The 15,000-nt window shown below is 47.6% G+C and overlaps 1 protein-coding gene across 3 annotated transcripts in view; it reads right to left on the bottom strand.

Annotated features, from left to right (window-relative positions):
* LOC127005357 (blastula protease 10-like) overlaps positions 1-10,406 on the bottom strand; it is a 13,925-nt gene extending 3,519 nt beyond the window's left edge. Inside the window, exons 1-17 of one of the 3 annotated variants that reach the window (XM_050874135.1) lie at positions 9,724-10,404; positions 8,039-8,147; positions 7,624-7,710; positions 6,888-7,078; positions 6,262-6,456; positions 5,884-6,025; positions 5,461-5,595; positions 4,560-4,643; positions 4,297-4,447; positions 3,802-4,045; positions 3,325-3,446; positions 2,843-3,086; positions 2,236-2,328; positions 1,444-2,086; positions 1,143-1,253; positions 744-863; positions 107-217 (exon numbers count right to left, since the gene is read on the bottom strand). In XM_050874135.1, coding sequence (XP_050730092.1) covers positions 107-217; positions 744-863; positions 1,143-1,253; positions 1,444-2,086; positions 2,236-2,328; positions 2,843-3,086; positions 3,325-3,446; positions 3,802-4,045; positions 4,297-4,447; positions 4,560-4,643; positions 5,461-5,595; positions 5,884-6,025; positions 6,262-6,456; positions 6,888-7,078; positions 7,624-7,710; positions 8,039-8,147; positions 9,724-9,771 — 2,830 coding nt within the window. In that variant the 5' untranslated portion in view covers positions 9,772-10,404. Of the gene's footprint in view, positions 1-106; positions 218-743; positions 864-1,142; positions 1,254-1,443; positions 2,087-2,235; positions 2,329-2,842; positions 3,087-3,324; positions 3,447-3,801; positions 4,046-4,292; positions 4,448-4,559; positions 4,644-5,460; positions 5,596-5,883; positions 6,026-6,261; positions 6,457-6,887; positions 7,079-7,623; positions 7,711-8,038; positions 8,148-9,723 lie in introns of those variants that run through there. The other 2 variants (XM_050874136.1, XM_050874138.1) reach the window with 2 other exon arrangements.
* Positions 10,407-15,000: the final 4,594 nt, after the last annotated feature.

Below are 15,000 nucleotides of genomic sequence, written 5' to 3'. Positions count from 1 at the left end.
AAAAAAAAGAGAAAGAAAGAGAGCAACACCCCTTTCCCCCTCTCCACCCCCACCCCCCCACTCCTCCCCCCTTTCCCCCTTCCCCTCCCCCCCTTCATACACTCACCACAGAGGCGGCAGGAGAGCGGGCAGAACCGACGCATGTACTCTGGGTTGGCTTGACACTCCCCGCCCCCCGCCCACCGCCCGCACCGATGATTGCTGTCCGCGCACGACTCTACGGGGACACAGACAGATAGATAGATAGATAGATAGATACATAGATAGATAGATAGATAGATAGACGGATAGGTAGAGTTCATAATATTCACTTTCCTGGTTATTTTTCTGCATTTATTCGCTTGTTATTTTACTTTTTCATTTTATGTATATTGTTTATTTATGTTATTTTTTCATTAATTTTGTTTCCCAAGAGAAGAAGAAGAAGAAAAAGAAGAAGAAGGAGGAGGAGGAGGAGGGAAAGGAGAAAGAAAAAGAAGAAAAAGAAGAAGACAAAGAAGAAGAAGAGGAAGACGATGAAGATGTAGAAGAAGAAGAAGAAGAAGAAGAAGAAGAAGAAGAAGAAGAAAAATACGCAGAAGTAGAAGAAGAAATAGAAGCAGAACACCATCACAACCATCACCACCACCACCTCCACCACCACCACCACCAACAACAACAACAACAAGATCACGGGGTCAAAGGGGGGCACTGAAGGCACTCCACACTCCCTCCCTCCCCACCGGCTTCCACCTGGCACTCACCGCAGTGTCCACATGACCTCTTGCAGTGCACGGCCATCCACAGCTGGTTCTCGAGGCACTGGTCTTGCCCGGCCCACGAGGCACAGTCCGAGTGGAGGTCTTCGCAGGTGGAGCTGAAGTCTGCCGGGAGTGGAAGAGTGAGGGGGATTGGGAGTGGAAGGGAGTGGAAGAGAGAGAGAGAAATTGAGAGGGAGGGAGAGATAGAGAGATAACAGCCCCCCCCTCTCCCCACAAACAACAGCCCCTTTCTAGCACCCCCCCCCCACACACACCATAGAAGCTCCCCGCCCCCAACATACACATACATACACTCACCCCCCGCTCTCCCCCACCCACTATAGTCCCCCTCCACTCCCCCCTCACACACACACACACACACACACACACACACACACTCACCACACTGCCTGCACGCCCTTCTACAGTGAGGTGCCATCCACAGCGGGTTGGCTTGGCACTCCCCGTCGGCCGCCCAGTACTGGCACTCCGAGTTGTCGTCCACGCACTCATCTGTAGCAAGAGGAGGAGGAGGAGGAGGAGGAGGAGGAAGAGGAGGAGGAGGAGGAGGAGGAAGAAGAAGAAAAGAAGAGAAGGAGGAGGAAGAGGAAGAGAAGGTATACGTTATATATATTTAGTATGTAAGGTTATTGACACACAAACATACACACACACACACACACACACACACACACACACGTACATAGCTGGTATCTGATGTGCAGTGTTGCGTGTGTTGCCGGGGCCTGAAACACTACCCTTAGCGAGTGTTGCAGGGAGACGAACACATTAGGAGCTTCCCCACTCTTCCTCCTCCCCCTCTTCCCCCTCCTCCTCCTCCTCCTCTTCCTCCCACTCCAGTCTTCTTCCCGTAGGACCCTCGTAGTGGCGGGAGGGAATTTTGGGTCGCCGGCTTCGTTGATAGATAAATAAGAATGGACGCTGTCTATCTTATTCTTCTTCCTTTCCTCCTCCTCCTCCTCCGAATAGACATCTTCTGTTTTCTTCCTCCATTTCCTGTTTTTGTGGTGTTTCTTTCTTCCTTTTTCGTTGTCTGGGATTTCGTTTTCCTCCTCCTCTTCCTCCTCCTCTTCTTCGTCTTCTTCTTTTTCTTCTTCCTCTTCTTCTTTTTCCTCTTCCTCTTCTTCTTCGGTTTCATTTTTCACCTCATTGATTGTGTTCTCGTTCACAGTTTTCTTCTTTTTCCTTCTGGTCTTGTTCAATTCCCTCTGCTCCCCCCTTTCCTCCTCCTCCTCCTTCTTCTTCCTCCTCTTCCTCCCCTTCTGCGTGTCCTCGGTGAAGTGAAGGCGTTCCACAATCACCTTGACGTGTGTCCCGTGGGGCGCCTGGGAATACAGATGGAGTTAATTTGATATCTTTACCTCCTACAGCTTCATTTCGTTCTCTCATTCTCTCCATTTCATCACTATCTCCGCTACAAGGCTCTCCTCGTGTACTCCTGCTCTCCTAACACCCTCACACTCTCCCCACTCACCGTGATCCACCACTCGCACTGCACCAGCCCCGCGCCTGGCCTGGGCCCCACCACCAGCCAGCCGCGCGGGTCGGACCGGTTCACGAAGAGGCTCTGTGGGATGAAATCATTAATTGTATTCACTTAGTAGTAGTAAACAGCTGATATATGAAGGGAAGAGAGGGTGTTGGGACAGTGTGGCAGAGAGGCGGGGCGGGGCTGACCTGCAGCGGCCAACACCAAAACGGTATTGCAAAAATGGTTTTACGATAGTGAAGGAAGTTTGGAGTGAAAGGAGGCTGTGGGTGGGGGAAGGAGTGAGGGAGGCGGTGGCTGAGTGGTCAGCGTGTAGGCGCGGCGTCCAGGAGAACGCAGGTTCGCGTCCCGCCCGCCGCTACAATCGAGCTGGCAATTTTTCAGTTATTGCCGAGTGGCCCCAGACTACCCACATGTTGTCCTGAAGACCACCTGTCATCCGGAACTCTAGATTCTCTCTAATAAGAGGATCCGGGGGGCAGCATGAGCCAAGCAAGATGGCGCCAATCCTACTGGCGCCAGAGGCGGAACGTAAAAAAGAAAAAACACCATCACTAGTACTACTACAACTATTAATGCTGCCGCGGCTCACCCGGTGGCAGGGCGTCTCCTCCAGCGTGAAGGACACCTGGAGCGCCGCCCCCCCGGAGGACGGGCGGGGGGAGGGGGGCAGCGGGGAGTGGCGGAGCAGGTGGAGGGAGCCAACGTTGGGGAGGAACACTTTGCCGACCTTCTTCCCTTCCTCCTCTTCTTCCTCCTCCTCCTCTTCTTCCTCCTCCTCCTCATCTTCCCCCTCTTCTCCCGTTTGCCTTGAGAGTTCCAGGAGACGGCAGAAGCTGAGGATAATAATGTGGAAATAAATATTATAATAATAATAATAATAATAATAATAATAATAATAATAATAATAATAATAATAATAATAAAACACGATTTGAGGCACTGGGAAAATAAACAATCTCTCTCTCTCTCTCTCTCTCTCTCTCTCTCTCTCTCTCTCTCTCTCTCTCTCTCTCTCTCTCTCTCTCTCTCTCTCTCTCTCTCTCTCTCTCTCTCTCTCTCTCTCTCTCTCACCTGTGGCACCGTCCGTTGGGTTGGCACAGGGTCAGGTCACATGTGGGGTCCCGGGGGGCGCCGCGCCGACCCCCCTTCGACCACACCCGCCGCACCGACACCACCACGCGCGCTGGGGACTCCTGTGGTAGTAGTAGTAGTAGAAGAAGGAGGAGGAGGAGGAGGTAGGGAAAGAAAAGAAAGGGGATTAACATTTATTTCCTCCTCCTCCTCCTCCTCCTTCTCTTCCTCTTCTTCTACCACTTCGTTATTTGTGATCTAGTTTTCTTCCTACTCCTTTTCTTCATCATTCATCTCTTCGTTTTCCTCTTCCTCCTTCTCCTCCTCCTCCTCCTCCTCCATCTCATTCACCTCCCTTTTTTCTTTTTCTGTTCTTATTCTGTATCTGTTCCACCTCTCCTCTCCTCATACTCCTCCTCCGCCTCCTACTACTACTATTACTACTCCTACTACTACTACTACAACCCAAGTACTCACCCAGGGGAGGGCGTACTCGCAGGTGAAGGGCTGGGTGACGGGGGCGGGGTAGCCGGGGGAGTGGAGGAGGAAGGTCTGGGCGGCTGAGGTGTTGGCCTGAGATCGACAGCAGCCGGGGATTGGGACGAATTTGACCGTTGCCTTGAAGCCCCGAAAGCCCCCCGTCTCGCCCCTGAAGTATAGGATCATGGTGCTGCCCCCCGCCCGCCACACTGTCCCCGGAGTCACCTCGGAGCCACACACCCTGGAAGTAGTAGTAGTAGTAGTAGTAGCAAGATGGTGCCACTGTAAACACTTGCCTGCGTCATAACGGGATGGGGCCATTGGTTGAAACGTAAAAACAAGAGACAAAAAATAATGTTAGTAATGGTGGTGGTGGTGGCAGTAGCAGCAGTAGTAGAAGTAGTAGTAGTAGTAGTAGTAGTAGTAGTAGTAGTAGTAGTAGTAGCCAGACACATATAGAGCAAACCCTTCCCCCCCCACACACACACTCACAGGAAGCCGTCGTAGAGGGAGGCGTTGCGCACCTCCAGGTAATCGGTGTAGCAGTGGTCCCGGTGGTCGCGGGGCCCCAGCTGAAGGTCCGTCACGGTCACCTCAGGGGCCTGGCACTCGGGGGCCTCCACGCGGTACACACACCACGTATCTGAGTGCCAAGGGGGCCAGGGTGAGGCGAGGGATGGAATGGCACATGGAGGGCAAAGTTGTTAGAAAAATGTATTGAAACTGGCACTCCTTGACCCTGTTGTGGCACTGACCTGCGTCGTAGTTAGCGGGGTAGTGGGGCGAGGTGAGGGTGGTGGGGTAGGTCACCTGCTGGCTGCACGGTGACTCCAGGTGTTCTGTGGACCAAGGAAGACCAAATTATTCATTCACACACTACCGAATCTTAACTCCAATATCTAGGCTGTATTTACGGTCACCCGCCAAAAACGACAACTTTAGGAGTACAAAAGTTTACGTCTCCGTATTTAATCAGTCTGGTGGAGGTCCTTATGTGTAATAGCATCCCCAGAACCATAGCTCCAGTAGCTGCTACGGTCACCCACGAAAGGCTGGAGTTTTCTGAAGTTAAACGTGAAGGGTAACTACCGTAGACTTGCGTGGGCGAGAAGTGGTGCCGCTCTGAACAGTCACGAAGCAATATGAAGAAAAGAAGCCCAGGAACCTGATCCCCAATATCTTCTAAGGTTCACCACTAAATGCTGGAGTTTTCTGAAGTTAAACGTGAAGGGCAACTACCGTAGACTTGCGGGGGCGAGAAGTGGTGCCGCTCTCATCAGTCACGAAGCAATATGAAGAAAAGAAGCCCAGGAACCTGATCCCCAATAGCTTCTAAAGTTCACCACTAAATGCTGGAGTTTTCTGAAGTTAAACGTGAAGGGGAATTATCGTAGACTTGCGGGGAAGATAAGTAATGTTGCTCTCATCAGTCACGAAGCAATACTAAAAGAAAGATCCAGCAACTTTAGCCCCAATAGCTTCTAAGGTTACCCACTAAATATTGGAGCTTTCTGAAGTTAAACGCGAAGGGGAATTATCGTAGACTTGCAGGGACATAGGTAATGCTTTTCTCAACATTCACGAATTAGCAATAGGGTAAAAAAACGTTAACTCCTTCTTAAGCCACAACCCTCCAGCAAATTTAGGGTCACTTACCGTAATACCCCGCCTCGTCCGTGCTACAGGTGCGCCCCGCCGAGCCAGGAGGGCACACGCAGGTACACTCGGGGCCCAGGTAGCCCTCGTTGCTGCACGGGTTACGCTTCAGGCCGCACTTCGCCAGCCACTCCTCTGTCGATGGGGGAGGGGTAGAGTTATGCTGCTTAGGTAAGGGACTAAGAACAGACACACACATACACACAAACATACATACATAATACATAAATACATACATACATACATACTCTCTCTCTTTCTCATTTTTCTCTTTTTCTGTTTCTCCTCTCTCTCTCTCTCTCTCTCTCTCTCTCTCTCTCTCTCTCTCTCTCTCTCTCTCTCTCTCTCTCTCTCTCTCTCCTTCCCCTCCTCCACACCCACCCACCCAACCACCCACACACACAAACACACACACACACGCACCGAGGCAGCCGTAGATGTGGTTGGCGAGGTAGGCGTCGCGGTGAGAGAGGCCGAGGGAGGCAGCTCTCTTCCACCCCCCGAGGACGCCCTGCAGCATGGGGTCCCGGGTGGCCACGGTGGTACGTCCGTTGGCTGACCACTCCTGGGGGAACGGGGGAGATGGGAGGCTGGGGGAGTGTGAGGGGGAAGGGGTTGAAGGGGGAAGAGAGGAGAATGGGAGGGTGGGTGACTGTTACTACCACTAATACTACTTCTGCTGCTACTACTACTACTACTACTACTACTGGTACTACTACTACTACTACCACTACTACTACTGCTACTACTACTACAACTACGACTACGACTACTACTACCACTACTACTATTACTACTTACGAGCGTGTGGTAGTGCATGACGGAGGAGAGGTCGTACTGCACGGTCACGTCCAGCCAGTGCAGCTTGTAGAAGTTGTACCGCTCGTGCGGGAGAATGTTGTCCTCGTTGACCACCACGTGAGAGTCTCGGTCTGGGCGCCGGATCTCGTGGTACAGGCCCACAGCGTGACCCACCTCATGCACCACTATGCCAACCTGGACCAGAGACGGGGAGAGAGAGAGGCGGGTAAGTAGAGAGAAGGATTGACATAGATTTGCATAGATATTCGCCGAGACGCAGAGACGGGGAGACAGGCTGGTAGGTAGAGAGAACTAAAAAGAGAGGCTGATAGATCAAGAGAAGGAGAGGGAGGGAGAGGCTGGTTGTCAGAGAGAGGGAGAGAGAAAGAGAGTGAGAGAGAGAGAGAAAGGCTGGTAGTCAGATAGAAGGAGAGAGAGAGGAAGGCTAATAACGAGAGAGAAGGAGAGAGAAAGAAAGGCTTATATATAGAGAGATAAAGGGAGGCTGGTTACTTCATCTCCCCTCCCTTACTTTTTCCTCTCTTCCTTCCTAATCATGTTTCAGCCGCCCCCTCCTCCCTCCCCCTCCTCCCCCCTCCCTCCTCCTACTCCTCCTCCCGTCTCACCTTATTACAGTTGTCGCCGATGGATATGTTCTGTCCCGCCGTGCCCTCGATGCCCACGCCGCTGCGACACCCCGCCAGCCGCCGGAACTGTAGGTGCGGCAGCTGGGTGTCGTTGGCGGGCAGGAAGCGGAGGCAAGTGTGCTTCTCCCAGTGCTTCAGCCCCGCCATCACCACCTCACGCTCGGGCTCGGCTGGAGGGGGTGGGGGGGGGCATAGAAGATCACATTTCCAACAGCATATAAAGTAGAAAGCGGCGGTCGTGAGGCAAATAGGAAAGATACAGTTAAGCAAAAAGAAAAAAAATATAAGATGATGTTGAGTTTTATAAGGCGTTCTAGAAGTAAGGAAAAGAAAGGATCACATTTCCAACACCATATAGAGAGGCGAGGAAGGGCAGCGAGGTGTTCATTCTTCCTTTTTCGACGTCATTGGAAACAGCAAACATAATAACAAGAAAATAACATAAAAATAACATAGAAATGACCTCTGATGACCCGAATAGGAAAGGGAGAATAGAGGAGATGTATTTTGGCACTATATGACCTTATTAGATGACCTCAAATAACCCAGGATGTCCTTAGATGAACTATTATGACCTGAAATGACCTGAAACTACTGAACCTGATCTAAAAAAAAACCAATGATCTTCGATGGGCGGGAATAGCTTAAGAGAACCCCGGGTGAGCTGTGATGACCTACGATGACCTATGATGAGCTGTGGTGGCCGGGTACTCACGCGTCAGGAACGTGTAGGGCACCTGGGCGTCGGGCCACAGCTGGGTGGAGTCCGCCGCCTTACGCTTCACCCGCACCACCTGGGAGCCTGGGGGGGGGTGTCTATCTGTTACTACAATCAGTAATGGCCGCTTGGCAGACCCCCAATCACACACACACACACACACACACACACACACACACACACACACACTCTCTCTCTCTCTCTCTCTCTCTCTCTCTCTCTCTCTCTCTCTCTCTCTCTCTCTCTCTCTCTCTCTCTCTCTCTCTCTCTCTCCATGGTGGTGGCAGAGAGAGAGAGAGAGAGAGAGAGAGAGAGAGAGAGAGAGAGAGAGAGAGAGAGAGAGAGAGAGAGAGAGAGAGAGAGAGAGCCGAACCGGACCGAACCGAACCGACCTAACCTGACCTGACCTTACCGCGACCTTTTCCTGTGACCTTCTCCTGTTGCTGGGGGGGCGCGGGGCTGGGGGACGGCGGGGGGCTGGGGGGGTGGGCGCTCCTCACATGTTCGGCCCCAGCGCACACCTGCAAAGGCACCCAATTAGTCACCTGGCCAGAACCGATTTACCTGGATGGGAAATATTAGGTTGGTCACTATGAAAAATGACATGTGTTAAGGTCTAGCTATATGTATTTATGTTTTATTATTATTATTACTATTATTATTATTATTATTATTATTACTATTATTATTATTATTATTATTATTATTATTATTATTATTATTATTATTATTATTATTATTATTATTACTATTATATGTATTCGTAGTAGTAGTAGTATCATTTTCATTATTATTATTATTATTATTATTATTATTATTATTATTATTATTATTATTATTATTATTATTATTATTATTATTATTATTATTATTATTATTATTATTATTATTATTATTATTATTATTATTATTATTATTATTATTATTATTATTATTATTATTATTATTATTATTATTATTATTATTATTATTATTATTATTATTATTATTATTATTGCTACTACTTTTCGATCTATTATCCTCCTCCTCCTTATTACAAATCTATTTTATATGCTTCTGTTGTATCTTATTATTTATTATTTTTTTTATTATTATTTTCATTATTATTATTGCTATTATCAACCCATTATCATTATCATCATCCCTATTACATATTTTTTATACATTTACTGATTTTATTTGCTTCCATTTCCTTCCCAGTGTCACATTCCGCCCTAATAAGTCTTAAGCAACGCGTACTATCAGTGGCTATTATCATTATTATTGCTATTATTATCCTACTTATTATTATCATCATCTCTAATATACGTCTCTTTTCTTCTATTTCTTTCCTAGTGTCACTTTCCGCCCTAATAAGACACCCAGTACAGGCTCAAGCATCACACACAGTCATCCTCATCCTTAAGGGAGCAAGCCGCACCGTACAAGCTCTGCCGCCTTCTGTGTCTCCTTGTCTCTTTGTACTCTCGTGTCCCCTTCTCGCCGCCTCTGTTTAGGGCAGACACACTTTCTTGACGCGGCAGCACACGCGCCTCGCTATGGCTCTTAACCAGCGCCCACACGACCTCCGTTTAGGCCAGACACAGTTTCTTGCTTGTCTGGACCGGGAAGACGCGCGCCTAACAACGGGTCTTTACCCATTACACGCACCCTCCCAGGTTAAGGAAGCTGAGGCCGATGCACCCTCTCAGCGGCGAATGCTTTAATAAAATATAAGTAATACGTAATAAGTAATAACCATATAATGTAGCTAATGGAAGCTCTGATACTATTTTTCACACTTTGCCTTTGCGAGAGGGACGGAGGAGAAAAAGAATGAGAGAAAGGAGAGAAAGGGACGTCTTTACATTCTCGGTATAAGACGAAGGAACGAAGGGAAACAAACATTAATCCCAAAACTCCCAGAAAATAAAAAAAATAAAAACGAAAACCTCAAAGAAAACGTAGATTCTTAAAGTAAACTCACCCAAAAGAAGGAAGGAGAGGAACACCAAAATAAAATAAGAAAATCCCCCCAAATCCCCCAAAATCTCCCTCAAAATCTGAAAAACAAATGAAAACCTCAAAGAAAACGTATATTCTTAAAGGCCAACTCACCCAAAATGTTGTGAACGTGACCGACGCCCACACCAGCCACAGACCCATGTCCCAGGCGGCTTCCTGACACCCTGGCGGCTCGTTGGGGGGCGGGAAGGGCGTGCGCGTGGGCGTGTATGGAAGGGGAGATGGTGGTGGTTGTGGTGGTGGAAGGGAGGTTTGAGATAGATGGATAAATTGATAGATAGATAGATAGATAGATAGAGATAGAAGGAGAAAAAAGGAGGGAGGGAGAAAAAAGGAGGGAGGGAGAGAGAGGAGGGAGGGAGAGAAGGTTACAAATATTAATACTACATTAGAGAAAAAGGAAAGGGAAAGGGAAGGAAGGGAAGAGAGCGAGAGGAAAAACAGGGAGAGAAAAAAGTCAGAAGAGAGGGAGGAAAAGAAAGGAGGGAGAAGGAAATGAAGAAAGTGAAAAGAAACCCAATTGGAGAGAGAGAGAAGAGAAAATGCAGGAAGAGGAGGAGGAGGAGGAGGAGGAGGAGGAGGAGGGAGGAGGAGAGATGGCACGCGTAGAGGTCAAAGTTCAGGACAAATATTTTTCTTTTTCTTTATTTCTTTTTTCTTTTTTCTGTTGATTACACAAAGGTCGTGTCAATTACACACACACACACACACACACACACACACACACACACACACACACACAGAAGCTTACACGTGTGTGTTTATTATGACCAATAAGAGAGAGAGAGAGAGAGAGAGAGAGAGAGAGTGTTTGTATACATTAAATTCTTGCTGTTTGGATAATGAAGGGTTATATCATTCTCTCTCTCTCTCTCTCTCTCTCTCTCTCTCTCTCTCTCTCTCTCTCTCTCTCTCTCTCTCAAAATATGTGTGTACGTTGACTGTCTGGATGCGTGTATGTATGTATGTATTTGTGTATGTGCGTGTGTGTGTGTGTATGTGTGTGTGTGTGTGCGTGTGTGTGTGTGTGTGTGTGTGTTTGCTTACAGTTGTTTACACGCCTGTTTTCACTGCAAAACTTCATCTTCTCGACCAGACAGCTGCACACACACGCACACACACACACACACACACACACACACACACACACGAGACAGTTTTTTTTCCCCCTTCCACACACGACAAATTTAGTTAGCGACACACACACACACACACACACACACACACACACACACACACACACACACACACGTTAAAAACACACACACTTCAGTCTGCCTCTTCAACACTACAACACTTCACTGTCTTGGGTTTCGTTTTTCTTTCGTAATTGAATTTATATGAAGTAGCGACGGGGGTGGTGGTGATGGTGGTGATGGTGGTGTGGTGATGAGCAGGGAAGGGATGAAGAGCGTCAACACACCCACCCTACCACCGGGGAGGCCAAGGGCACACTGACAGTCTGACACTCCTAACCGCTTCAACTAGTTTTGCCTTCCTTCCCTACACTGTCTCTCTCTATCTCTATATCTATCTGTCGCTCTATCTCGCTCAGTATTTTTAAGTCGTAACCAACTCGCCACGCCTTCATAAACGAATTAATAAGACAAATCAACCACAGTGTTATTAAGCCCCATTGACCACGGATTTCCTATAGTCAGACCTCACCAAGCTACATGAATGGAACAAAAAGTGGCTGCTACAATTCAATGAAGAGAAATGTAAAGTCCTGCACCTTGGGAGGGGATATCCAGCACACCAATACCACAAGGGAAACACTCCACTATCAACCACAGAGGCAGAGAAAGACCTGGGAGTATAGTTACCAGGCTACCAGTGAAGGGATATCCAGCACACCAATACCACAAGGGAAACACTCCACTATCCACCACAGAGGCAGAGAAAGACCTGGGAGTATAGTTACCAGGCTACCAGTGAATGCCAAATCCGTGCTAATCGCAGCGGACAAGTTAATAGAGACTACTACAACCTTTAGAAGATCAGCTTGAGTCCATATTCTGAAACGTATCCGGCTCCCATTAAGACGATTTCCCAAGGCCACAGAGAAGACTAACCAGGTTTTTATGGTGTGTGATTTTCCAGTTCAGTGTGAAGGAGTCGTGTAAAACAATCACTGGGATCACAAAACAGTCCATGAACAGCCCAACAGCTTCTACGAGAGACTCTTCAAGTAGGCGAACTGAGGCCATATGTAAGATTTATCAGGTTTTCGTGTTGGGTGATTTTCCAGTTGTGTGAAAAAGTCGTGTAAAATCCCTTCCCTTCCCTTCCTTTCCCTTCCGTTCCCTTCCCTTCTCTTTCCTTCTCTTCCCTTCCCTTCTCTTTCCTTCCCTTCTCTTTCCTTCCCTTCTCTTTCCTTTCCTTCTCTTCCCTTCCCTTCCCTTCCCTTCCCTTATTTTAACTTCTCTTTCCTTCCTTTCCCTTCTCTTTCCTTCCCTTCTCTTCCCGTCCCATCCCTTAATTCCCTTCCCTTCCTTAAACCTCTCTTTCCTTCCCTTCTCTTCCCTTGCCTTCCCTTCCTTTCTCTTTCCTTTCCTTTCCTTCCCTTCTTTTCCCTTGCCTTCCCTTCCCTTCTCTTTCCTTCCCTTCCCTTCTCTTTCCTCTCCTTCCTTTCTCTTTCCTAAAACTATCAATGGGATCACAAAACAGTCCATGAAAAGCTCCAGCAACTCCCACGAGAGGCTTTTCCTATACCCGAATCGAGGTGACGAGGCGTTTAACAATACGGGCTAGGGCGAAGGTCTCATCGAGCGCCACTTAGCTAGTTTGAGACGCGGCGTGCTAGGAGTGTGTAGGTCAAGGCTGGTAGCTGCCTCCCCAGACGTCTGCGTGACCATTCCTCACTTCCGCGGTCCATTAGGAGAGAGGAAGAGGAGGCAATCACGAGTGTGCTGAGGTTATAGGAAGAGAGAGAGGGAAGTGAGTGAGTGAGTGAGTGTCTGTGTGTGTTATGAAATTGAGGAAGAAGAGAAGGAGCAGAAAACAGAAGGGAGGAGAAAATAAGAGAAGAGATGAAGAGAGAGTACGAAAGAATATAAGAGAGGGAAAAATAGAAAGGGAGATAAAGATAATGAGAGTTGAGGAGAGAGAGAGAGAGAGAGAGAGAGAGAGAGAGAAAAAAAAGAAAAAAGAGAAAAGTTTGAGATAGAAAAGTTAAAAAAAGGAAGAATAAAACAAATATTGAGAGAGAGAGAGTGTGCGTTGTATTCAGTTGAATTAGAGAGAGAGGAACAGACGATGCGTAAAAATATGTAGCGGTTAGAGAGAGAGAGAGAGAGAGAGAGAGAGAGAGAGAGTAAAAACAAAACAAAAATGCGTGACAGATTCTTCTCCAAGTGTTCCTTTTTCTCTCTCCTCTTCTCCTCCTCCTCCTCCTCCTCTTCCTCCTCCTCCTCCTGCTGTTGCTTATCTTCCTCCTCCTCCTCCTCCTCCCCTCTCTCCTCATTCCTCTGCTTCATTGCTTGCCTACGACTTGAACACCGACTCTCTATACCTCCTCATATATCCACGCCGAGTGTCTGAAGGTTACCCACATGCTGCTGAGACCTTCAATCAACCCTAACTTCAGCGGCGTCGGTCAAGAGGAGCACCGGGGGGCAGCATGGGCCAGGCAGGAGTCACACATCACGGCAGCCACTATAAATAAAATTCGCCTGCGCCATTGAAAAATATATGAGGAGAGATGGAAGATGATGATGATGATGATGATGAGGAGGAGGAGGAGGAGCAGGAGAAACAGATGATAAAGGAGAAGGAGGAAGAGGAGGAGGAGAAGATAAAAAATAATATTAATATGTAAATAAGGGAGGGAGTATTATTTTTAAGCTTAGAAAAGTTAAATTAAAAACTGTGTGTGTGTGTGTGTGTGTGTGTGTGTGTGTGTGTGTGTGTGTGTGTGTGTGTGTGTGTGTGTGTGTGTGTGTGTGTGTGTGTGTGTGTGTGTGTTACTAGAGAGAGTGATAGAGAGAGAGAGAGAGAGAGAGAGAACAAGAATAATGACAAGAATAATCCATTAAGAAATTCAAGACAAAAAACTGATAAACACAAAGAAGAAGAAGAAGAAGAAGAAGAAGAAGAAGATATTAAGAATAATAAACATATCTTCCTTGTATTGTATCCTCTCTCTCTCTCTCTCTCTCTCTCTCTCTCTCTCTCTCTCTGTGTGTGTGTGTGTGTGTGTGTGTGTGTGTGTGTGTGTGTGTGTGTGTGTGTGTGTGTCAGTCAGTTAGTCAGTCAGTCAGTAAGTCATTTTGTCAGTGGGTTAATATGTCATCTCTCTCTCTCTCTCTCTCTCTCTCTCTCTCTCTCTCTCTCTCTCTCTCTCTCTCTCTCTCTCTCTCTCTCTCTCTCTCTCTCTCTCTCTCTCTCTCTCTCTCTCCTCTTCTTTTTCTTCCACTTTTCTTCTTTTTCTTTCCTTCTTTATCTCTTTCCTTACACTATATTACTCTCTCTCTCTCTCTCTCTCTCTCTCTCTCTCTCTCTCGGCTGGCAAACCCATCACTCTGTGCGCCATGTTGTTATCCCTGACACACTGTTTGTATATATCCCTTCCTTCCCCTTCCCCGTCCGTTCCCTTCCCTCCCTTCCCTTTACTTCCCTTCCTTTTTTCCTCTTCCTTTCCCTATCCTTCTCCTTTTCTTTCATCTTTCTCCCATCCCCTTCTTATTCTTCCCTTCCTTTCCCTTCCCTTCCCTCTCTTTCCCTTCCCTTCCCTTCCCTTCCCTTTCCTTCCCCTTCCTTTACTTTTCCTTCCCTTCCCTCTCTTTCCCTTCCCTTCCCTTCCTTCCCTATCCTTCTCCTTCTCTTTCATCTTCCTCCCTTTCTCTTCTCTCTTCCCTTCCCTTCCTCTGCCCTTCCTTTCCCTTCCTTCTCTTTCCTCTATTTCCCATCTTCTTTTTCTCTTCTCTCTTTCCCCTTCCTTTCTTTCCCCTTCCATCCGCTCCCCTTCACTCCCTTCCCTTCCCTTCACTTCACTTCCCCTTCTTTATCCTTCCCCTCTTCTTCCTCTTCTCTGCTCATTCTTTCTTCTCTCCCTTTCAACAATCCTCTCGTCTCTCTCGTCTCTCGTCTCTCTCTCTCTCTCTCTCTCTCTCTCTCTCTCTCTCTTTGCAGCTTGTCAACAAAGAAAATGAACCAGAGTGAGAATTTTAGGGTAGACTTAGCTGGAGGAGGAGGAGGAGGAGGAGGAGGAGGAGGAAGATGAGCGTAAAGATAAAGTGACGCAAGAGGAAGAGGGAAGGGAGGAAGACAAAGGGAAGAAGAGAAGGAGGAGGAGGAGGAGGAGGAGGAGGAGAAACAAGATGAAATAAGTAAAAGGAAGAAGAGAAACAAAGAAAAAAATAGAAGAAG

This window comes from Eriocheir sinensis, chromosome 30, assembly GCF_024679095.1.
Source record: "Eriocheir sinensis breed Jianghai 21 chromosome 30, ASM2467909v1, whole genome shotgun sequence".
In the NCBI taxonomy this organism is placed as follows: domain Eukaryota; kingdom Metazoa; phylum Arthropoda; class Malacostraca; order Decapoda; family Varunidae; genus Eriocheir; species Eriocheir sinensis.
The sequence above is the reverse complement of the archived record's forward strand: the minus strand, read 5'-3'. Positions and strand labels throughout refer to the sequence as shown.